This window comes from Antechinus flavipes, chromosome 6 (genome assembly GCF_016432865.1).
Source record: "Antechinus flavipes isolate AdamAnt ecotype Samford, QLD, Australia chromosome 6, AdamAnt_v2, whole genome shotgun sequence".
In the NCBI taxonomy this organism is placed as follows: domain Eukaryota; kingdom Metazoa; phylum Chordata; class Mammalia; order Dasyuromorphia; family Dasyuridae; genus Antechinus; species Antechinus flavipes.
In genome coordinates, this window is record NC_067403.1 from 187,497,235 (window position 1) to 187,521,204 (window position 23,970).

Consider the following 23,970-nt stretch of genomic DNA (forward strand, 5'->3'; position numbering starts at 1 on the left):
GCAAAGAAATTCACTATGGTCAAGTAGAGGGAGTTGATTCCCCATGAGAAACAGCACCAGAAATTTAAACCAATCAGTAATAAAACTCACTGGTGAGCCCAAGGCCAAGGTCTCTGTAATAATAACTTATCTGCTCCCCAAGACTCTTATGATGAAGTTAAACTTTCCTCTTCATTCTCCCATTCCTTTCCTTGATTCCTCAATGTTCCCATTGTCCTTTAACTCTCCAGGCCCCCGGCAGCTGTGTCTTCACTAGTTATACTGTCTTCTAGCCACACACAGGGCATACACCATCCTCCTGGGCCCAAGTCCCCCTGGGCTTCCTCCTCTGCCAAGGAGCTATGAGACAGCTAGCACAGACTATGCCCCCTTGAAAGGACAGTCTTTGTGGGGCTCACTCTTCCCCAGATTCAGATCCTATTCTCCCACTACGGCCATCCCACATTGGGAAATTCCTCTAGGAGACTGCATAAAAAATCTCCTCAGCAAAAAGATCAGTCAACAAACATCAATCAAATGCCTAAATATCTGTCAGGTATCGTAACATAAATAATACAAAAACCTATGCAAAGTCAATGTGAAATCATTCCTGGAGGTTGGCACAAGCAGCTGGAAGAGTAAGGACCCACATTGGAAGGATTCTAAGGGGTGGAGGGGGAGGAGAGGGATCACATTACAAAAATGAGGGACACTGTGTACAAAGACAGGGATATACACGTTGCATAACATATTACAGACAAGTCTGAGAGAAAATGAGAATCAAGACATATTATCTACTGTACACACACACACACACACACACATATAGTTGTAGTTAGTTATAGTTATTGTGGGTAACTTTTCTAAGTAGCCTCAAGTGCCAAAGGTCTCAGTCCCAGTAGGGTATTTGCCAGTGTGGTTTACTATCCCAACCCCAAGGCCTTTCACAAGCCAGGATTGGTCAGGGTGGCTAGTTCAAAAGAAGGGAGACTGTCCCTTAAAATAAAAAGGTTAAATTTAATGACCTTTGAGATCTCATTGGACCTGTGACCCTATGACCCTTTCCCAAAGCCCCCTTGCTCTCTGGAGGCCTGCCTAATCACTTTGCTCCCCATGAATCACGGGGCCACATCATAAGCCCTGGAAACATTCATAGAATACAAAGAATCCCCTTCCCCAAGCGAGACAAGCCCCAGTTAAGTGGCCATGATTCTAGGAGGTCTCTAGGATGACTTTACTGAGGCATTCATTGAACAAATATCATTAAATGTTTACTGGGTGCAGAGCGCAGAATTGGCTGGGGCTCCGTGGGCCTGAATTCAGTGGAGTGAGGGGAGCTAAAGGCACCATTGACAAATAGCTGTGAAGAAGAAAGACCAAGGAGGATGACAGGTCAAGGAGAGGAATGGAGGGGGCTGGACAGATTTCTAGGAAGGAACCATCACATCCCTTCAGGGAATGAGGCTCAACCCTGAGGGCTGGAAAGGAAACCAGTGCAGCTTAATCTCAAATGGCTATTTCCAGAACAACTAGGGATCTTTTTTTAAAGATTAATTACTTTCCCCTAATTGGCTAATCGTTGTTTCCTTTTTTAAACTTCCTATTCTTTCTCATATCCTCTTTGGAGTTTGCAAATAAAATTATTTCCCCCCTGCTAATTTCATCATTTTCCACTGGATAAAAGTTATAGAATTATGTTTCCCAATCCCCACCTTCAGTACTCTGGAAACATTTGGTTTCCTGAGGGAGATCCCTACCACTCAGGACAGGCTCTGACTAAATCATGGCTTGACTGGATTTCTATTTGTTGGTTTACGGTCAAAAATCATGACTGGACAGGGAAGAGTCATTGGCTCCCTGCTCCCCTCTCCCCTAAAGAGCAAAAATTCCTCTTTAGAAATCCCCATTGCTCTAAGCAAAGGATGAAGGAAATGAGGCTGCCCCTTGACCCACTCTGAGTAGTCTCTTGAAGCCTAGGGGCACAGGGGAATCCTGGGGCTGAAGATTCCTTCTCTGAGCTTCAGCTTCTTCATCTGTCAAAGACAATAATAATACCCATAACACCTTCCTTACCCGGTGGTTGTAAGGAATCAGATAAGAGGCCAAAAGTGTTTTGCAAACATTAAAACACTCTGAGAATTCCCATTATTCGGGTAAGCTCTCTTTCCTTGGGGGATGAGATGTAAGTAGGAGCTGTTTGTGTCATGGCGATATGGCCATGTAACGAGGGAAGATGAAATGACAGGGGCCTGTATCAGGGAACCCAAGCAACTGGTGACAATCATTGGGGAACAAGAAGGATATTGATGACTCTCACTGCTCCTCCTTCCACCCCTTGCATCTTTAAAGTGATGCTGCTGCAAAAACAAAAATTAGAACTAAGAGAACCAAAAAATACTTTGGCCAGGTTTCCTTGGCTACTAAGTAGACTGAAAAGATTTGTTTTGTGGAAACAAATGACTTTGAGTGAGAGTCTCAATGGGAGAGCCAGCAACTAGCTCCCATATCCAAGGCAGGTCATTCAGTATTATGATCTGCTCTCTGATCTAGGTCCTTTTACCTGGCAACAAGTAAACTAGACCATTATTTACATATGAGTGGAGAGAAATTGAATGAGTGAGAGACAGACAGAGAGAGAGAGAGAGAGAGAGAGAGAGAAGAGAGAGAGAGAGAGAGAGAGAGAGAGAGAGAGATACTGAGGGAGGCCTCGAGAGAGAAAGAGTGAAAGACAGAAAGAGAAAGACACACAGAGAAAGCGAGACTGACAAAGAGAGAAAAAAGGAAGGAAGATTAAGAGAAAGAGAAGAAAAGGAAGGGAGAGAGACACAGAAAGACTGAAAGAGACTGAGAGAGAAGAAAGGGAGGGGGGAGAGAGAGAGAGGAAAGGAGAGACAGAGACAGAGACTGAGAGAGAAGAAAGGGAAGGGGGAGAGAGAGAGAGAAACTGAGTGAGAGAGACAGACAGGCAAAGTGGAAGATCGAAAGGAAGAGGAAAAGAAATAAGCACAAAGATTTATTTAGAACTTACTATGTGTCAGACACTATGTTAAACACTTTACAAACTCATTTGGTCCTCAGAACAACCTTGGGATGCTGTTATTATCTCCATTTTACAGCTGACTAATCTAAGACAGAGGTTAAGTGACTTGCTCACAGTCACACAGCTAGTTAGTATCTGAGGCCAGATTCTTTAAAAAAAAAAAAAAAAAGACATATAAGATAAAAATCATTGTTCCATTGGACTCCCTGTGCTTAACAAAACACTTAATAATTGTTCTACCCTTTTGAGATTAGAAATAAAAGAAATAGAATGCTTATGTATTGCAAGTAAATTAGTTTTCCTTCTTTTTCAACATAGTCTTTTGTTTTCTGCCCTGCTTTTCAACTTTAAAAAACCCATTAAGTATATTTTAGTCAGATACATAGATGGATAGATGGGTATGGATGCTTGTAAAACTGTGTCCCACTTGTACTTCAGCATAATTGAAGGTAGAGAGAGGCAAGAGATAGATGCAACTAAATGCAAAGCCCTGCAGATGTCAAGAGAGCATTCCAAGCTTTCAAAAGGTCTGACTCTTGAATAGCTCAATCATTATGTAGAGAACCCAGGAGAAAATAAAATTGTCCCAGAGTCTCTCCATGTGTAGAATTTGGCTCCCTGTCCTAAGTAAAGTAGGTCCCCCAAACTGAGGGAAGACTTCTCTGAACCAGGAAAAGTTTGTTGGACAGCAGCAGCCAGACTTCTCCAGACTCCTGATGGAGGTGGTACACCTAAGAACCAAGTCTCCCAGGGAGTCAGAGAGGGGAGAGCCTTATAGCATTCTAACTTTAGCAAAGGAGGAGGAGAAGGAGGAGGAGGAAGAGAAAAAGATAATCATGATGATGAAGAAAAAAGACAACAATGAAGATGAGGATGATAGTGATGATGATAATGAAGGAAAAGGTGGAGGAAGAGGAGGACGAGGAGAACCTACCATAATACTCCAGCCAGAGAGTTCAGTGCCATCCAGCCTTGTCATAAATGACAGCTGTCCATCAGAGAGCAAACCTAGGGACTCTAGCAGAGTGACCTGTCCAGCAGAGACCTAACCTGTTCTCTATAACCTCTGAAGACTTCAGGAGTCAAGTGACTTTCCTGTATAAGCCCAGCAATTGTCAAGTGACCTATTTGACCCAGTCCAAAAGGAGGTTGATCCATCTAATGGCAGTATCATGTCCTTTGAGGAGACATCCTGATTGAAAAGGGAACAATACACTCATCACTCCTACTACAAACTTCAAAAAAGATAACCAATCAGATCATGAGACTTCTCTGCAGAATGTTAAAGCAGGATTTGAATCTTAGTCCCCTAATTGCATATATAGGGCTGCTCTTTGCTGTCCATTTCATGACTTCCTAGGAATGGGACAGTTTTAGTTTTATGGTTTCCCAAACATATCCTGTCTACATTTCCTTGGATTCATATTTATGTTCCTGTTATCTATAAATACAATTCAATCATGGAGCATTTATGGATCCTTGACCACATGAGGATACAAAACAAGCATACGTAGATCCCCTTCTTTGAGGAGCCATTATTCCAGGGATATGACCTATTCACTGAGAAAAAAAATGCACAGAAGTTTGAGGAAGAAAGCAATCCCAATCTTGGGGGATAAGGGGGGACACTATTAAGGGGATACCTCAGAGACATGCAGGTTGCTAAGAATATTCCTCAAGTGGAGAAAGCATATATTTCAGGCACTGGAGACAGTTTGGGAAAAGGGGGACGCAGGAAGGTTGGAACAACAAGGCTAGAGGATGATTAAGAGATAAGCTGGGTTTTTTTTGAATGGGATAAATGTGAAATTAGTCTGACTCATTCCAACTGAGAATTTTGGAAAAAGAAAAGATGCTTTCTTCTAGAAGGAAAAAGTATCATTGAAGCTTTCTATACAGGGTGTGAGTGACACGGTCACTTGGGCTTTTTACTATAGGGAGGATGGATTGGTGAGAGGGGGAGAGCTGAAATGGGGGAGACCAATCAGGAGTCTATTCCAGTGGTCCAGGGAAGAGATGAGGAGAGCAAGAACTAGGACTGAGTGAGTGGAGAGAGAGGGTGACCAGGAGGAAGGAAAGTAGAAATGCTCAGGACAATGGGAGAGATACAACGGGATGGGAAAAGAGTAAACTGACTTGGTTTTCACAATAAGGGACAATAAGGAATTGCCTGCATGTGAGGCCGGGTCACATTGACTAGCATTCTTAGCTTAAATCTGGGCTATGTTGTTAAAAATGTAATTAGTAGACTCCAGGAAAGAGGATCTATCCGGTCTGAACTGCTTCAACATCAGGCTGGACTGGATAAGAACTATTGCCTTTGTTGACAGAGGTCTCTGACTAGCACGTGGGTGATAATCCACCCCCTCCTTTTCTGGAGGGACAGATGAGAGTTTACCTGAATGGGAGCAGGAGTGATGGCAGCCAGAGAGTCTTGCCAATGGCTTGGCTTTGGTTTGCACAGAGATGTCCATTGGAATGGATCACGAATTACAGATCTGTCTTCCATTCTCTTTAACAATCTAAAGAAAAGTGCTTTTTCAGCCCAAACTCTTAGATTGACATTAGATATAATTGGTATTGTTATTATAAAGGAAGAGATAGTGTGCTCACCCAATTTACATCTGACAACAGGCAGAGAAATGGCTAATATCCTGACAGGTTAAAATATCAGATGGGCCAAGATAATTATGAGATTTGGGTCTAATAAAGTCAACTTTATAAATTGAGGTACATATGATTGGATCAAAATTCACCAATCAATGAGCACTAATTAAGCACCTGCTATGTGCCAGGCACTGGGGACTCAGAGCCAAAGAATGAAACAGTCTTTTCCCTCAAGGAGCTTACATTCTAATGGGGATGACAGGATGAGTTGGGGGTGGGGGGGTGGGAGAGACACTGTAGAGCACAAGAAAGGGAGTGAGGGGCTGCTTCTAGAGTCCAGTGTCAAGCCTGAATTTGAAGGAGTGGAATGGAGTCAATTCTGGCTAACAACCCCATTTAAGCGGCTAAGTAGATGGTAATGGTGATAGTGATGGTGACCCACAGATTTTATGGTCCTTTCAAATCTAGAAAGTCCTCTGTGTATGGAGTTTCACTTTATCCCAACTCCACAACTCTTTGAAAAGGGGGGAGGGGGGTTGCTCATCATCTGAACTTACAAATAAGGCAGATGAGGTCCAGAGAGAGTAGCTGTCTGTAACCTGGATCAAAAGGCTGGAAAGGGCCTGAAGCAAGATTGGAATCCAGTCCCACATAGAAATCCGACGCCTGCCTTTGCAGGCTGCACATGGGTCAACAATTTTACACCCACCCCCAGCCCCGCCCCCTCCCCCGCGCCGTGTGAGCCAGCTAGAAGGCCCTGGACGAATCTCTCCCTGGTTCAGGACTGCCTCGATTTCCCCATCTCTTAAAAGATGGCCTGCTCGATCCCAGACTCTGTCCTGGGCCCTGGAGCAGGGGCCGCCCCTGGGGCTGGATCTCTCGAGCCGTTTTAGAAGGAGAGAAAGTGGGGAAGAGGGTGCGGATTTGGGCAGTACAGGGTGCTGGGACTCCTACAGAGAAGACCCGGGGGCAGACACCAGAGGCTGGGGAGAGTGAGTCCTCCCCTGAGGGGATGGTGGGAGGAGATCGGTCAGGGAGAGGAGGAATGTTTGGACAGAGTCGGCCCGTGTGAGAGAGGGGTTGAGAGGGGGCGGGATCAGAAGTGGTTGGGGGGAGGGAGAAAGAGGGGAATTGGCCCACCCACTGGGGGGCGAGGCCAGGGCTGGGGCGGGGCGGCCGCGAGTCGGAGAGCAGGGGCGGGCGTTGGCCGCCAGTGGACGTAGGCTGGTGGTCTGAGCGGACCTCAGTGCTGTCTTAGATTACTACTCAGTCTGGAGGCCAGGGTCTTGGGGCTCCAGAGCGCGTCTCCAGCCTCCGCGCGCAGCGCTTCGATAGGTCCGCAGACAGCGGCCAGGATGGCTTCTTGTCCCCTAGTCCGAGGGTTCCCCTAAAGTGTCTAATCCCCGCGGGCCCAAGGCAGCTCCCTCCGGTTGGATATTCGAGGACTGGAGCCCAAGGGACCATTCAAAGTGCAGGGGCGGGCCGGACCGGGCCAGGTCTGGAGCTCCGTGGGGGCCAGCACGTTCGCGTCGCCCCATGTGCAGACAGAGGCCACCGCCTCCTCCGGACACCATGATAGTCAAGCGTAAGCAGCGCCCTGGGACCAAAAAAGATCGGGACGGTGGGGACCGCCGTGACTCGGGGGAGGGCTCCAGAGAGTCTGGGGTCTGGGCCGGGCGGTGCTTGATTTGGGGCTTGCTGTTGCGGGGCCGGAAGGGTTCCGGGAGGCCCAGGTGGCTGGGAGGGGGTAGGGGGGAGTCAGAGGCCAGCTCCTCTCCCCCTCCCCCACCTAGCTCTGCTCCTCTGCGTTCAGCCCCAGCTCTGCCTTAGGGGAGGCGGGAGGGGACCCAGGAGCCAAGGGTTGGGGTGGGCGTTGGGTGAGATCCCTGCAGGAAGCGGGCCACCCTGGCAGGGACTGAAAGGACTCGGACGGCTGCCACTAAGGTGCCGTCTGAGACCGGATCAAGGTCCCGGCTAATGAAGTAGGCGCCGGACCCCCGGGGGCAGGGGTTGGGGGGACCGGACCGGACTGGAGGGGGACGTGACAGAGGTGTTCCAGCTTGGCTTTTCTCCCATCCCCCCCCTCCCTCCCTCCCTCTCTCCTCCCGCCCCAGTCTTTTCTCTTTGCCTCTCTTCCTTTCCCTCTTCTCTTTTCCTTGTCCTTTCTTCCATCCCTTCTTCTCTTCCCTCCAGTCCTCCAAACCAAGTGAGCCTGTTTGCCCAGTTAGATGGGGGTGGGGACGGATGAGTCCTTTTTACTTTAAAACTTCCTTCCAGGTGGAAGTCTATGATTGCAGACTCCCTCCCCGCTGTGGGAAGTTTTCTGGCGTGGGGGCCTCCGAGGGCAAAGCTTAGTCCCCAGGCTGCCGTCCCAGGCAGCACCCACTTAGCTCACCAGGACTGCTGCCTGGAGAACGGGCTCTTTGGGGCCAAGGAATAAAACTGGGGTTCTCCCTGGCAGCTCTGAGGCCTCGGGGGTGGGGTGGGGCGGGTATCCAGTTCCCGTTACTTCTGCTCCCACCCTTGTCTCCGGAATGAAGCGGGGTCTCCTCCAAGCCGCGGTGAGGAAGGAGCCGGGCTTCAACCAGCCCTTGGGCTCCCCCAAGTGTGTACTGTGAGAGCCTCTCACCCTAAGCTCTAGGCAGCGTCTAAACACCTGGGACAAACTGACTGGCCTACTTGAGCAGGCCGCTGTGGGTTGGACCAGATGGGGCTACCAGAGGGGCCAGAAGGGGCAGGGGAGTTGGATAGAATGAGAAAGATCCCGGTCATTTGAGGGTTACCTCAAAAACTACCCAAAAGGTCAGAGGAGACAGGAAGCCCTTGATGGCTCTGCTGGGGAGCTCTGCAGTCAAGCCTTTGATGTCTCCTGGGCTGCCTGCCTCCCTTCCTCCCTCCCTCCCTCCCTCCGGCTTTCTTCCTTTCCCCATAAAGTAAACTTTCAGAGCTGTCTTCCTCCTGAAATACAATTGTCTCTGCCTCAGTTGTGGAGGCATCTGGGGGCTAGGATGGCTCTCTCCTGGAGCTCTCATAGAGCCCCTCTGACACCCCACCTCCATTTCAGGTTAGTGGGCAAGGGAAGAGAAATGCAGCTGAGGAGTGTCGTGCATTACAGGGATTAGGATGGCATCGCAACAGGATAACCATGAGTGTTGCTGCCTGGGAGGATCCAGAAAGTCCTCCCATCTGAGGGAGAAGTTTCCAGCCTGCCTAGGCCTGCCAGGATTTGAACTCCAGATCCCGCGTTCTTTTCTCGGCACCATGTTGTCAGCTAGCCCAGAAGCAGGGCAGGCCATTGATCACTCCATCAGTAAGCTGGCTGCATCAAGTTTGTAGAGCAGGGATGGCCTCCTTAGGAGAAGAGCATTCACAGGGGATTGTGACAGGGTCCGACATGAGAAAGCCTTGACAGCCACGGTCAGTTTGGAAGAGCTTTCGTTTTCTTAGTTTTTTGACATTGCCAGGATGCACTGAGTGTCCATGGCAGGGAAGCCGGGGGGAGGAGAGACTGAGGATCAATTGAGAGAAGCTGGCTTGCTTGGCTGCATGTGAAGGATTGTCATTTAGAGGAAGGACTGCATTTGTTCTTGGTCTGGGGGGCCTAAGGGAGAAGTTGGCTTTGTTTTCAGGAAGAACATCCTGATCATGAGAGCAGTCCCAGTGTGGAAAGTCTAGTGGGAGGTAGTGAGTTCCCCACCCTGGGAGGTCTGCAAGCAGAGGCTGAATGACCCTTTATGGGTACACTCCCTCAACTTAATTTGATTGTTATTGGGATGTTAACAATACTTAATGTTCTAAAGTACGGACCCTGGAAAGATGGGAGAGGTGACCTTGGGATTGTCCCAAATCTCTGGGCCTTGTTTTTTCCTTTGTGGGTAAGCAATCTGTAAAAGTTCCTGAGAAGCACGAGCAAAACCTGGGCTCTGAGATAATTGTCTAGTGCTTGGCTTGGGCCACTTTGTAGATGCTGTGAAAATGTTTATTCCCTCCCGGAGTCCTTTCTCTGGGACTCAGTTTCCCTAACTGTCAAATGAGGCATATAGTGGCAATTACCTTATCTGTGTCCAGCTTTCAGTTTTAGGAACTCCTGCACTTTGCCTAGAGGGACCCATGGCCCCAGGCTGCCCATATTTGTGGTGAGAACTGTAATAATTAAGCTGCTGTGTAACAGCCCTTTAGGCAAAGCACTTTGCACCTAGTGGGGCTTATTTGCTCCTGTCTGACACCCTAGAAGCGGGGGAGATGGGAAACTATTCAGGAGTTTGCCCAGAGTCATCCATCTATGTGGTGGGATTTGATTTCAGGTCTCCTGGACTCCCCTTCCCGCCTTGTCCAACATGCAGCTCTGGAATCCCACCGAGTCCTCCTGACTCCCTCCATCACCTTTGTGAATTCCTGTGATTGAACATAGGAGGTGTCAGGGGAGGGAGGAGGCTTTCTTTGCTATTTTATAACTTTCTCTTTTTTTGGGGGGGGAGAGGTTTGAGGGTTTGAAAAGAGGCAGGGATTTTAAAAATATATAGTAATAGTGAATAATAACAACATTTTGGGGTTTGCAAGGCACTTATGTTACCATTTTTATCCAGAGCAGCCCCAAGGATACCTGGTATAAGGGGGAGTAAATGATCCTCTAGGGACAGATGGGAAGGGAGGAATTCTCACTCCAAAAACCTCCCCCCTATTAACTGGGCCCCCCCGGGACCAACCCAAATGCCCAGCCCTTCTCACCTCAGTGTGAAGGGGCAGGGAAGGTCACTGTGCAGTGGCTCAGGCCTAGGGAAGATTAGGAGATGATGGGGGAGGGGGAGATGAGGATGACAGGAATGCCATCCCCTCCAAAAATACTGATTATTATAGGGGTTTATTCCAGGGAGTGCCAGTTTCTAGAATACTCAGTCTCCTCATCATAGGGCATCAGGATCACAGTTTTGGAATTAGAAGGGACCTTTGAGACTGAGATTGATGTGTCCATTTTACAGAAGAAAAAATAAACCCAGAGAGATGAAAAAACAAACCCATAGCTAGTAAGCTTCTAGGTATAACACTTACCCAGCTCTTCTGGATTCCCATGTCTGCCACCATAATACCTAATTACTTCGGTGCCAGGTTTACCCCCTTTTTCCCATGAAGACGAATCTTGAGTGCTTTGGACACTATCCAGGGAGAAAATCATGGCTTCAGACAGCAAGGTCTCTATCCAGCGACCCCACCTCTTCTGGGGAATAAGGCCCAAGATTACCTCTGAATTTTGGCTTTGTGACCCCAGGCAATTCCCTTAATTGCCCATCTCCCCTGATTGTTGTGATGAAATGAGATCTGGTCTACAAAATGCTTTGCAAACAAGTGTTATGGAAAGACTAGCTACCTTATTCTTATTCGGGAGATTTCATTAACAATATAAATTCTGTTTAACAATATTATAATTATTAGAAATAATCACCGGTAACTGGAGGGAGGGAGGTGGTCTCTCTTGGAGGGATAGCTTGGGTAAGACTGGAGTTTCTGGGAGCCAGATCTTGCCCAGGGACTCTCAGCCTGGGACCCCTCCTTGGGCTCTGTTCCTTTGTTCACTGAGGGTTTAGAGGAGGTGTCTTCCCCTGCTCCTGCTGAGCTGGAGCCCCCGTGTTGTCCAGTGTTTTTGGCCCGGGTCTCTGGCTTTTTCTGGGATTTCACTCAGGTGGGTTCAGTAATGGGATAGGAAGAGGGACAGGGTAGGGCTTGGACTGTTGCCCTGAGCTTCCCATGGAAGGAAGGCCTCTTATTGTCTGTCCTGTTTTCAGGCTGAGCATCATTTCCTTTCTGGGGAAATGGCTAAGATAGGCTCTAGAATTAAGGCTGTAGGTTGAGGTTATCTGGGGAGAAATCAGAGCCTGCCAGGTTGGGGAGCTGGCCCAGCCTCTCAGATCCTGGGTCCCTGAGCTGGCTGGTGGCCGAGTCTGTCTCAGACATCCCCAATCTGGGCTCACTGCTGATCCTTTGAGGCTTCCTCCCTGAAATCCCTGGGCCAAGGGTTAGGGGATCATGGACACGGTACCAGAAGGGACCACTCAGGCCATCTGTCTTCATTTTATAATAGGGAAACTGAGGCTCAGGGAGGGGGAGGAATGTACCCACCAGGTCCCTCGGAGGCAGGATTTCAGTCCTAGTAGAGATGATCTGAGTAATTCCCTTTGAAGGCTGCCACTGGCTAACCAGCACCCACTCACTGTTCCTTCTCACCAAGGCTTGTGGGAGAGGATGTGACTGGGACATAAACTCTCCCCACCCATGGCCTATACTTCCTGTCCTCCCAGGTCCTGGAGTCAATCAGTCCCACTGGGAAGATACCAGTCTGCAAGACTGCATTTTTGTGCATTTTTAATGTATTATAAGGCCTCCTAAGGAAAGGCAAATTCCCATTTGGCTCTGCCACTTAAAAAACCTTTTTTTTTTCTTAGCTTCCCTGTTCCCTTCCATTCTAAGGAAACCTGTGGATCTGAGTGGGCTAGATTCTTCCTACCTGCCTTCTCGTGCACTTATTAAATGCCCACTGTGTGCTAGGCAGACAGCAAGTGGCCAGTTTTTCTTTGTCCATAGGTGGGGGAAGCCCTCCCTGGATACCACAAAAGGTGGCGTTCAGTGCCCTGGTTAGGACTTTTGCATGGGCTGATTTGAGGAAAGTTGAGGTTTCTGAAGATTGGAGAAGGGGAGTCTTATCCACAGCCTCAACCCCTAGCCCAGAGAGCTGCTGTGAGGCAGGGATGCCCAAATTTCCTCCCAAACATCTCAGGATAATGCGTGTCTGCTGATCTTGTGCTTTCACACTGTCCTTTAAAAACAGGGGCGGGCCCCTGACATTAAAGCCTCGATGCAGTGAGACCCCCCTCAGTCAGGCCAGCCCCTATAGCTGGGAGGGTCACTCTGCTTGTTTTCTTTCTCCCAGGCAGAAAGAACAGATAGGAGGAATGGGGAAGAAAGGCTCCCTTGAACTGGCTTCTGCCCCCAGCAGGGTTTATTTTTGGAAAGGGAGTGATATACAGAATGACAGGCATTCCAACAAGCAGGGCCCAGGAGGTGGCAAGAAGTATCTGAGATCCGAGCACTGGCCCCAAAGACTGACCAAGAGTGATTTCCCCTTTGAGGATTCGACGTAGATTTTCTCACCGTACATTCAGTCTCCAGTCTGATGGAGGTTAATCATGGCTAGCATTTCTTTGTCATGTTGAGGTTTTCCAAGGACTTTTCAGATATTTTCATTGATTTACTCCTCACAACTAGCCCCATTTTACAGATGAGGAAACTGAGGCTCCCAAAATTGTTGTGACTTTCCCAGAATCATACATCTAGCAAGGCAGTATTTGAATCTTGATCTTCCAGACTCCTGGTCCAGATCTTTCCACTAAAGACCTAGCTGTTTGTTGGCAGTCATATATATATATATGCAATCATAAAGGGGCAGGATTCAAACCTGGATCTCATCTAAGCAGGATTCTTCTGCTGTCTGTCAGGCCTTTCTCATTGGAGGAGGCTTTTTTGCCCCAAACCAACTATGGGGAATAATATCATAGGATTGCGGGGTCCTGGATCTCAGCTGGAAGAAATCTCGGGGGCACTTGGTCCAACCCATTTCATTTTACAGAGAAGGAAACTGAGATCCAGAGTCATATAACCCTTAAGTAACAAACAGGTTTAAGGCCAGGAGTCTTTCCCCCTTCCTCAAAACGTCCACCAGGTAAGGTAAGATCATTTCCCTGCTCGAAAACCTTCTATGGTTCCCAGAAGGGATGTTGACGCTTCCAGGCTGGTACCTCCCCCATTTGGCCTTAGTCCCCCTTTTTAACATTTTCTGGGGCCCAAGGCACTAATTTGGTTGCAGAAGCCGCCACATGGTCCCTGATGGCCTTCCTGGCAGTGGCAGTGACCAACGGGACTTCCCAGACCCAGAGAGCTGCTCTGCCCCCAGTCCTCCCTTGTAACAAAGGAAGCCAGCCTTTTGCCCCCATTGTAGGCCTGACCTTCCACCAGGTCACTTCCCTGAAATCTGGGGCTATATCTTCTACGACCTTGGGTTTACTTCGTGCTCCTCTTGACCAGCAAGTTCTGCTCTCTACACATGTGACTTGCCCTCATGACTGTCTTTGCATTTTAATTAACTCGGCCTTCAGAAGGAGCCCCTTTCCTTCTCTGAGACCCAGATTTCCCTGTACTTAAAGACCCAACCAGGTCCAGGGACTTACTGTAATTTCTGCTTTCTCTAGCCCTGGACTTTGTCTTTACTTAGAAAGCAACATGCTTCTGCCATGGCAGTAATTCATTATACACAGGCAGATTCACCCCCCTCCTCCAAACAAGCTTCAGAAGGACGAGAACCCTCCGGCCATTCCAACCAGCCAGGTCAGAAAGGTCTTTGGAAAAACCTCCCAGAAAAATCCCAGAGTTCTCTGCCCATATTGCTACCCTGGTCAAGAAACTTGCAGGGATTCCCTGCAAAATGTAAACACTGAAAAAGCCTTTTTTCTTTTGGGTTGGAACCAATCACAATGTGGCTCCAACCTGTTCTTACAGGCTGATGTCCCATTATCCCCCTTGGAGCTGGAAGGAAATTTAGAGGATATCTCTAGAGTATTTCCAAGTATTTTTTTTAAGAGATTTGGAGTTTTTATTATTAGTGATTTGCAGTATTTTTATATGACTGTTGATAACTTGAATTTCTTCTTTGACCATTTTGTGATAATTGAGAAATAGCTCTTATTCTTATAAATGTGAATCAGTTGCTTATACATTTTAGAAATGAGACCCTTGCCATTTCCCAGATGCTGCCGCTACCGTATTTGCCAGGGCTGAGGAGGCTTTGGGGAAAAGCTCAAAGATTATGAAATAAGCTGATAAGTAAACCTCCCCTTATCTGCCTGGCCACTCCCCAAATGCCTGGGCAGATAGAAAATTTCTGCATGCATATCACCTGGAATGGATTTTGTTTGTTAAAATTATTTCTATTGATCCCTTATTTTTACAGAATCTATATTTTCCACTTTATCCTTCCCTCCACCCTCAGGCAGCTAGGTGGTACAGTACTAGTCTTTAGGATTAGGAAGTAATCCTAATCTAGATTTGAGTTCAAATCCAGTTTAGACAATTTACTAGCTATGGAATCCTGGGCAGGTCACTTCATCCCTCTCTGCCTTGTTTTCCTCAGCTATAAAATGGGGAGCATGGCTTCTCAGGGTTTCATTATGATCAAATGAGAGATAATATATGTAAAGTGTTTAGCTCTGTTCCTGGAACATGATAGGTTCTTAATAAATGCTTCTTCTTTTAATAAAGAAGGAAAAAAGTTCAGCAAAACTTAACCAGTATTCTGTGTAGCGTTCCATATCCATGGCCCCTTGCCATTGCAAAGGGGAGGATGTGTCTCTGTCATTTGGATCCTCCCGTGGTTGTTTTGGTGTGATTTTTTTTTTCCTTTTCAATGATTGTAGTCAACGGGTCTGTTGTTTTTTTGGTTCAGACGGTTTTACTTTGCATTTATTCATTTTAATTTTTCCATGCTTCTCGGTGGTGGTTCATTGTTTCAGTCTTGTCCTGCCCAGCCGTGGATATGTGGGTATATTGCAAGAATCCTTGATGAGTAGAATGGCCTTGACATAGAGTAATTTTACAAAATAGAAAATCCAAACTTAGTATAACTAAAGTCTTGAGTTCTGGACCATTCATTTATTTATTCATTTGTTTGTTTGTACATTTATTTATTTGTTTATTTTTTGCTGAGATCATTGGAATTAAGTGACTTGCCCAGAGTCACACAGCCAGGAAGTGTTAAGTGTCTGAGACCAGATTTGAACTCAAGTCGTCCTGACTTCAGGGCTGTTGCTCTATCCGCTGCACCAACTAGCTGCCCAAGTTCTAGATTATTAAGGAAAGAAATGAACTTGATAGAAACTCATGCCAGCTTGCTCACTTCAGCCCAATATCTGGCACTAATGTTTGTTGATGAGTATGCACGGCGAAATATAATTGATTGATTGCAGCATGGAATGAATGGGGGAAATGAGTGGTTCAGCTATTAGTATTAGTATAAAACTTCTTTGATGGGAAGTTTGGAGAATGAAGACCTTAAGGAGCAAGGGAAGGATAGGGGAGTGTCGCCCCAAGAAATGGAAGCGCAGGCCTCCAGGTAGTTACTGCAGATGAGACATCGTCCTCCCCTGGTACGTCTAGGAAGCTTTTTTTAGATTGAAACTCCCTCCCCATCCCTCACAGCATTAATATCTAGATAGGTTAGGGAATGGGCTAGGGGGTGAATGGGAGACCTTGGCTCATCTGCAGGCCTCGGACCCAGCCCCTTACCTTCTGGGTCTATTTCCTGCTCTATAAGCTAGAAGGTTATGTTAGATGGTCTCTAAGGTTCCTTAGGTCTGTAACTAGGACTCATAAGTCATTGGATTAGAGCTAGGAGTTTCCCTTAGGACCCTGAGAGGGAGGAGACGTTCCCCCTTGTGCAGATGGGGCTAAAAACACCACAACAGGTTGTGTTCAGATTGATGCAGACCACCAAGAAGGGACCACCAAGAAGCAACAACCGCAGGGAGTCGATTTTCCTAATGGTTAAAATGTGACTGGAGGAACTTAGCTTGGAGAGGAGCATACCTCAGCTCAGGTGATGTTGTCCTTGGTTCCTGGGCCTTCCAAGGCCTCCACCACCAGCTGGGTTATGGAAGAGCCTAAAGAAACTCAAAACAATGCCCGGATTGTCCTTGCTTCTCTTATTCATGCCTTGGTCTTCCCTTGGCAGCTGGAAAAGCAGCATTGTGAAGCCTTTCCTTGTCATTCCTTCTGAAGATCTTCCCAGAAGGTTCTCCTAATCTGGAGGCCCCATTCGGGCTCATTTCACATTGACTTGGGGACAGAGGAATGTAAGAGCAGTCTGTGGCAAATCCCACACTGTCGATCCAGGGGCCCCGATGAGGTCTTCAGATGGTCGGGGAATCACTTTTGTACCTGACAACTTGGAGCGATGGAATGAACATGGGCCTAGACCCAACCTTGGTGATCCCTCCAGTTCTGGTTACTTTCTCCACCATCTGATTAAATCTTTTATCTGTCCCTGGGAAGTGACTTGAAGACAAGAATGGTCTTCTTTTGTCCATTTTTATATCCTCGATGTTTATCAAAGTTCCTTGAATATATCAAATGCTTGTTAAATGAGTGAATGGATGAGTGCAGGTGAAAGGGGCAGGTTTTCTTTCTGTGGGCTCTCTATGGGCCTTATGAGGTGGCCATCCCCTGATGATGAATAGAACAGACCTGTGAAGGGTGCTAGGAATATGCTTCCAGGGAATGGGGACAGAGTCTGAGGCTATCTTTTCCTGACACCATTTTATCATGGCACTCACAGCTAAAAAATGGCGGCGATGGCTCCTGGTCCTGCACAAAAGGGTCCCCTGTTCTTTACCTAATTGTGCAGGGCTACTTGGGGGAACAGACCAGCAAATAAAGCTGTTTCCAATAAAAATTTCCTGTTTCCTCCTTAACACATTTGCAAGCTGTTTGCTTGAGGAAAAGCCAGGAATAAAGGCTTCATTGTGCCCCCATTGTATTTTTAGAATCCAAAGGCATTTTTTTGTCTTTTGGAGAATGACTTCTAACATGACCCTCTTCCCTTGCTTGCTGTCCACACCCACACCTCCAGAATCTAGGAAGATCGCTGGGATCCTTCAGCTGAGCAAGACTCTGATGGGAGCTAGAGAAGAGGGGTCCTGGGGAACAGTGTGAAATGACTAATTTTGCATAAAAACCAAACTTTTGTCTAATAGAAATAATTTTATGGCGCCAAATTAGGGCATGCTTGTCATTTGTAGGTGCCTTATTTTTCCCATTATAAGCACTGGCCTTTACAAAAAATAGGTGTCCGCCATTGTCAGTTTTGTGGGGAGCTGGTTTTAAATTGAATTAAATGAATGAATGACCAACCAAAAACTATTAAATGCTAACTAGGTGCTAAGCACTGGGATAAATCCTGGGGCTGCCAATAGAAAAAGGAAGCTAAGCTTGCTCTCCAAGTGCTCATCCTCCAATTGAGAAGAATAAAAGATAAAGAAAGGACATTTGTAGGACAGATGGCAAGGCCTGGAGGTCCTGAAGTGAATGGCGAGGCCTTAGTGAGTCAGAGGTCAGTGATGAGAACCAGCCAGGTATAGATGCAGGGTCGATGGCAAGACCTGGGTGATTCCAGCGGACACTGTGGGGGCAGACTGCAAGGTCCCCTCATGTCACCACCCCCGTAACTACAATTAGAACAAAAATTGTAATTATATGCATGATATGATGTCCGGGACACCTGAAGTCTTACTCTATGGCTACTGTCTCTGTCCCTTCATTTCACAAAGATGCTGAGGTCTAAAATCCTTCTAACCAGTGGGACTTTTTTCCCAATTCTCCTCCCTCTCCTCTTGATCATTAAATCTATAAAAAAATTATCTGTGCATCATCACCTGTTTCCTAAAGACACAGTGTCTCTCCTCAGCCAGCCTTTCTTCTCCATCTTCTTCCCAGTTTTGATGTTCAGTCAAGTCTTTCCTTTGGGATGTTCTCCTGGCTTGATTGTTCTTTCTTTCTCCTTGAATGCTCAAGGTGGGTGTTCTCTCCAGGATCCACCCTTGGTCTCCTTTGTCCTCTCTCAACATACTCCACCCATTGGCAGTCTCATCCAGCCCCAACTTCAAGTTTCTCCCAAACGCTTACCTCTAGTCTTGATTTTTCTGATGTCTTTGGAAGATCTTGAAGAACAGGATCAGAAGATAGAACTTGTCCCTATTTTTAAAAAAATCAAAAGATAAGTCAGTAGAGACTAAAACATTATAGGCAGATCTGTCCTTACTGCTTAAGTCTTAAAACGAGACCTTTCCTTTTTCTATAATTTTTTATTTTTCCAAATACATACAAAGATAGTTTTCAACACTCACCTTTGCAAAACCATGTGTTTCAAATTTTTTCCCCTTCCTTCTCCCTACCCCCTCTGCTAGACAGCAAGTAACCCAATATAGTTAAACATGTGCGATGCTTCTAAACATAGTTCCACATGTATCATTCTGCATTAAAAAAATAGCTCAAAAAGGAGAAAAAATGAAAAAGAAAAAAAAAAACCAACAATAACCAAAAAGGTGAAAATACTATGTTGTGATCCATATTCAGTCCTCATAGTTCTCTCTCTGGATATGGATGGGTCTTTCCCTCATAAGACTATTGGAATTGCCCAAACAGGCCTTTTTTGATGGTTCTAATTGAGGATACAACACACAAGATACAATGTATATAAGGGTACATGGAAGATTGTGCCTTCTCTTCAGAGAGAGAAAGAAAAAGAAAGAGAGAGAGAGAAAGAGAGAGAGAGAGGAGACAGGGCAGATCTCCTCATCCTGAGAAGATCTGAGATTTTTGAGCTAAGGCACTAAAACAAGATAGAGATTTGGGAGGATAATTCAGTTTTAAAAGAGGGAGAAAGGGTCAGCTAGTTAGTGCAGTGGATAGAGCACCAGTCCTGAAGTCAAGAAGACCTGAGTTCAAATCTTGCCTCAGACACTCAACACTTCCCAGCTGTGTGACCCTAGGCAAATCACTTAACCCCAATTGCCTCAGCCAAAAAAAATAAATAAATAAAAATTACAAATAAAAAATGGGCAAAGCAGAAGGGGCTGTGAAGGACTTTGGAATCCAAAGACCTTTGTGTTTGATGCTGGAGGGGGTCCGGAGGCATTCTTGAGTGCGAGGTGCCGCAGATGGACTTGTGTTAAGTGAGATGAGAGATGGGAGGTGGGGGTTTGGGGACTAGGGCAGCCATCCAGGTGAGACTCATGGTTGTGTGTGTGTGGTGAGAAGATTTTTTTTTTAATTTAAATTTTGTTTTATTTAATAATAACTTTGTATTGACAGAATCCATGCCAGGGTAATTTTTTTTATAACATTATCCCTTGCACTCGCTTATGTTTCGTTTTTCCCCTCCCTCCCTCCACCCCCCCCCAAGATGGCAAGCAGTCCTATATATGTTAAATATGTTGCAGCATATCCTAGATACAATATATGTTTGCAGAACCGAACAGTTCTCCTGTTGCACAGGGAGAATTGGATTCAGAAGGTAAAAAATAACTTGGGAAGAAAATCAAAAATGCAAATAGTTCACATTCGTTTCCCAGTGTTCCTTCTCTGGGTGTAGCTGTCTCTGTCCATCATTTATCCATTGAAACTCAGTTAAGTCTCTTTGTCATAGAAATCCACTTCCATCAGAACACATCCTCATACAATATCGTTGTCGAAGTGTATAATGATCAACTGGTTCTGCTCATCTCACTTAGCATCAGTCCATGTAGGTCTCTCCAAGCCTCTCTGTATTCATCCTGCTGGTCATTCCTTCCAGAGCAATAATATTCCATAACATTCATATAGTGTGGTGAGAAGATTGACAAGAACTGATAAGATTGTTTTTTACACTGTGGCTCCCACCCAGGAGGAGACACACAGATCAGGACCTGGGTCATTGAGTCTCAATTTCCTCATTGATAAGTATTGTGTGGGAGAAAGAAAGAGGCTTCTGTACTTATTCCGTCAATGGCTCGTCATCTATGTTCAAGGGTCGGGGACCCTAAGGTCCACGGATAGCCGTGGCTAACCAGGCTTCTTGTCTTTGTTCCCTTCCAGAAATCGAAGCCAAAGAAGCATGTGACTGGCTGCGGGCAGCCGGCTTCCCTCAGTATGCCCAGCTGTATGAAGGTGAGTGGAGAGAGGCACAGAGTTTGCTTTTTTCCAGATCATCACTTATCTCATTTTTAAAAATTACTTATTTGCTTTTATTTCTCTTAAGAATTAGCATAGTTTTTTTTTTCTACTTTTCTCATTAAAAAAAAAAAAAATCTGATGTGATGATACCATTCTGGAAAACAGTTTAGATTCCCAAAGGGCTGCAAAGCTTTGGCCTGGCAAGAGCTCTACCAAGCGTATTCTAAAAAGATCAGAAAAAATGGAAAAGGACCCAATATGTACAAAAATACTTACATCAGCTCTTTTAGGGTGGGGAAATGCAAGTCGATTAGGATTGTGATAGAATACTTTTTTGCTTTATGAAATAATAAAGAGGGTAATTTCAGGGAAAAAATGACAAAATTTATACAGACGAATGCAAAGTGAAGTGAGAAGACCTGGGACGTCATTGTGTATAGTACTAGTGATGTTGTAATGAAGATCAACGGTGGAAAATTTGGCTACTCGAAGCAATAAAAATGATTCAAGACAATTCCAACTAATGCAAAGCAAAGTGAGAAAAACTGGAAGATCATTGTGCACAATAGTGGCAATGTTGTAATGATGATCAACTGTGGAAAACTTGGCTACTCTAATCAATACAATGATTTAAGCAATTCTGAAGGACTTATGGAAAAATGTGATCCTTCTCAAGTGAGAGAACTGATGAACTCTGAGTACAAATTAAAGTTTGCTTTTCTCAAAAAAATAAATAAAATAGAGAGGTCACCTATAATGGTGGATAAAGAGATGGCCCCCAGACCAGGAAGACTTTGATTGTGGCCCTTACTCTGACATTTTGGCTATGTGGTTTTGAACAAGTCATTTACTTCTTTCTCTCTCTCTTTTTTTATTTTAATAGTATTTTATTTTCCACATATGTGCAAAGATAATTTTCAACATTCACCTTTGCAAAATCTTGTGTTGCAAATTTTTCTCCCTCTGCTCTCCTTCCCAAGACAGCAAGCAATCCAATATAGGTTAAACATTCTTCTAAACACATTTCCATATTTGTTATGTGCAAAAAGCCCAACAATAGAACAAACCTGATTCCTTTGGAGGCCTGTGTACAGAGGGATTTCTTATTTGAAAAGTGATCATTGGGTTTCAATCGGTGATTCCATGGCTGTTTCCTAGCTTTCGTTCTGGCTTTTCCCTTACTGTTTCCTCTTTGACTGATCCATCACTTGCTCTGGGGCTCAGGGGAACTGATCCCTCACTTGCCCTGAGGTGACCAGGCGTGTCATGTTCTTGTACCTGTTCTCATGTCTGTAAAAGTAGGGCTACCCGCTGGGATAGAAAGTCCTTCTTCTATGGGAAGGTAGACCCTAGATCCAGCCTATTGATGAGCCTGGCTCCTGCTCACAGCTCACAGGGCTGTAGAAGACTGCCAGATTTGCCAAACTGCCTCTTGCTTCCCATTTCTGTGAAATGGTATATAAGGGGAAAAGGTGGAAATGATTGCTGGGGGTACCAGGCTTGGAGTCAGGAAGATCTGATTTCAAATCTCAGATTCTGTTCATGTGACCATAGACAAGTCAATTTTGTTCTACCTCAGTTTCCCCATCTGTGAAAATAGGGGTGTGAGATAATAATTATAAAGTGCTTTGTCTCTTTTGGGTACATAAGAAATGCTAGGTATATAAATGTAATCTTTTTTGTTTGTTTGTGAGACAATCCAGATTAAGTGACTTACCCAGGATCAAGATGGTTAGTAAGGGTCTGAGGCTGGAATTGAACTCAGGTCCTCCTGACTCCAGGAGTCCCTAGTTAACATCTTATATAATGTTAGTTACTATTATTATCATCATCATCATTATTATTCTTATTGCTGGAATGGGGCTTATCCATTCCAGCCCCCTTATTTTACAGATGGGGAAACTGAGAACTAAGTCCCAAGGAGCTTAAAGTGATTGGTTCAAAGCTGCTCAGATGGTCTGTATTCAGGGTGGGACCTTGAGTCCTCAGATTCCTCAATTGCTGATTCCCCCACACCCTGGTATTTGTGACTTTCTTTCCAGCCCACCCTTCATTTTCACAGGGAAACCCTTAGGCTTAAAATAGGTACTTTAGAACTCCACCTCTACCTCCCCACCCCTCCCTTCCCCTCCCCAGTCCTGCTGCCTGCCCCTGGGTGAAAGTCAGCTCATTTCCTCTGGTCGCCATGGGTAGTTGTATTTCCACTTTTTTCTCTCCAGTAAACAGAGGCATGTATTATGTTTGCTCTCTCGCACTCTCTCTTTCTTTCTCTTTTTTTCTGTGTCTCTGTTTCTCTCTCCCTCCTTCTCTTTCTCTTCCTTTCCCCCTCTGTGTGTGTCTCTATCTCTGTTTCTCTTTGTGTCTCTGTCTGTCCTGAAGGGTCCTTGGGTAGGAGGGTCTTTGGAAGCTGCACTCCCAGCCTTGGCTCTCTCTCTCCCGTGGTGCCCTCCATGAGGCAGGCGGGTCCTCCCGGCATGAACTGGCTGCTTTCACAAAGCCTTCTCTCTTCCCCACAGACCTCCTGTTTCCCATTGACATTACGCTTGTGAAGAGAGAGCATGATTTCTTAGACCGAGACTCCATCGAGGCATTGTACCGGTGAGTGGGAGCCCTAGAGGGCTTCTCCCTTCCAAGGGAGGGTGGGGTGGGGCGGGGGAGCTTGTCTTGAACTGCTGAAGCCTTCAGCCTCCAAAGCCAGACTGCTTCTTACCGAGTCCATGGTCAGAGACAGAGTCCCCAGGGCTGTGTCTACTTCTTTGTGCCAGCCCCAGGTGGTTTCCTGCTGGGAATGACATCCAGGGGACAGAAGCACTTGCTCCCTCCCAAACCAAGGGCTTGTCTTGCTCGGGCTGGTAGAGATTGCCTGATTAATCACACCTGTTTTAAAACTTGGGCTAGATTCTATAACTTGGAGCAAGAGGCCTCTTAGCTGAAAAGGATCCAGCATTTTCTTAGTTACATTGATTGGGGATGGGGTGGGCTGGGGAGTGGGATGCCCCCTTAAAGAGCCTTGGCGTTCTATCACTGGGGGGCAGGGAGGAAAGAGCTCTGGAAACGGGGACTCACTACTGTGAGGGAGCTGGACCCAGAAGCCTCTGAAATCACTTGCAGCGTGAGATCTAGGGTCTCCAAAGTGAGGATTCTTGGAAAGAAAACACAAGGGGGAAGGGAAGGTGTATAGAGATTGCAGTGAAAATGTACCCCCTCCAGTCAGTCTTCTGCTATGGCCAGGCTCTCCACCCACCTAGTTTGGAGAAAATGTGCATCATGAGCTCACTCAGAATGAGACTTCTAGGGGCCCAACATGCCAGGTACGAGGTCCGTGGATAAAGTGACTGTTGGTTTTAGGAAACTGCATCTTGTTGGCCCTCAGAACGACCGGCTTCCTTCTCTCTCTCTGAGCCGGAGGCTTCCACAAATGGTCAAAGGAAGGCAAGGGAGGGCCCTTGAGGCCTTGTATGGAGGCCTTGGGTATCCTTTTTACTCCTCAATTCCACAATTGATGGGGCTCCTTCCTATAGCTTGTTGGTCATTACAGTCACTGCCGGGGAGAGACAATAGCCTGAAACCGGGGAAACCTGGATTCAGATGCTCCG

The 23,970-nt window shown here is 46.2% G+C and overlaps 1 protein-coding gene across 3 annotated transcripts in view; it reads left to right on the forward strand.

Moving 5' to 3' along the window:
- DLC1 (DLC1 Rho GTPase activating protein) overlaps nucleotides 1-23,970 on the forward strand; it is a 206,540-nt gene that overhangs the window by 156,187 nt on the left and 26,383 nt on the right. For 2 of the 3 annotated variants that reach the window (XM_051965913.1, XM_051965915.1), the window contains 2 exons: nucleotides 20,297-20,368; nucleotides 22,891-22,972. In XM_051965913.1, coding sequence (XP_051821873.1) covers nucleotides 20,297-20,368; nucleotides 22,891-22,972 — 154 coding nt within the window. Of the gene's footprint in view, nucleotides 1-6,837; nucleotides 7,212-20,296; nucleotides 20,369-22,890; nucleotides 22,973-23,970 lie in introns of those variants that run through there. The other variant, XM_051965916.1, reaches the window with a different exon arrangement.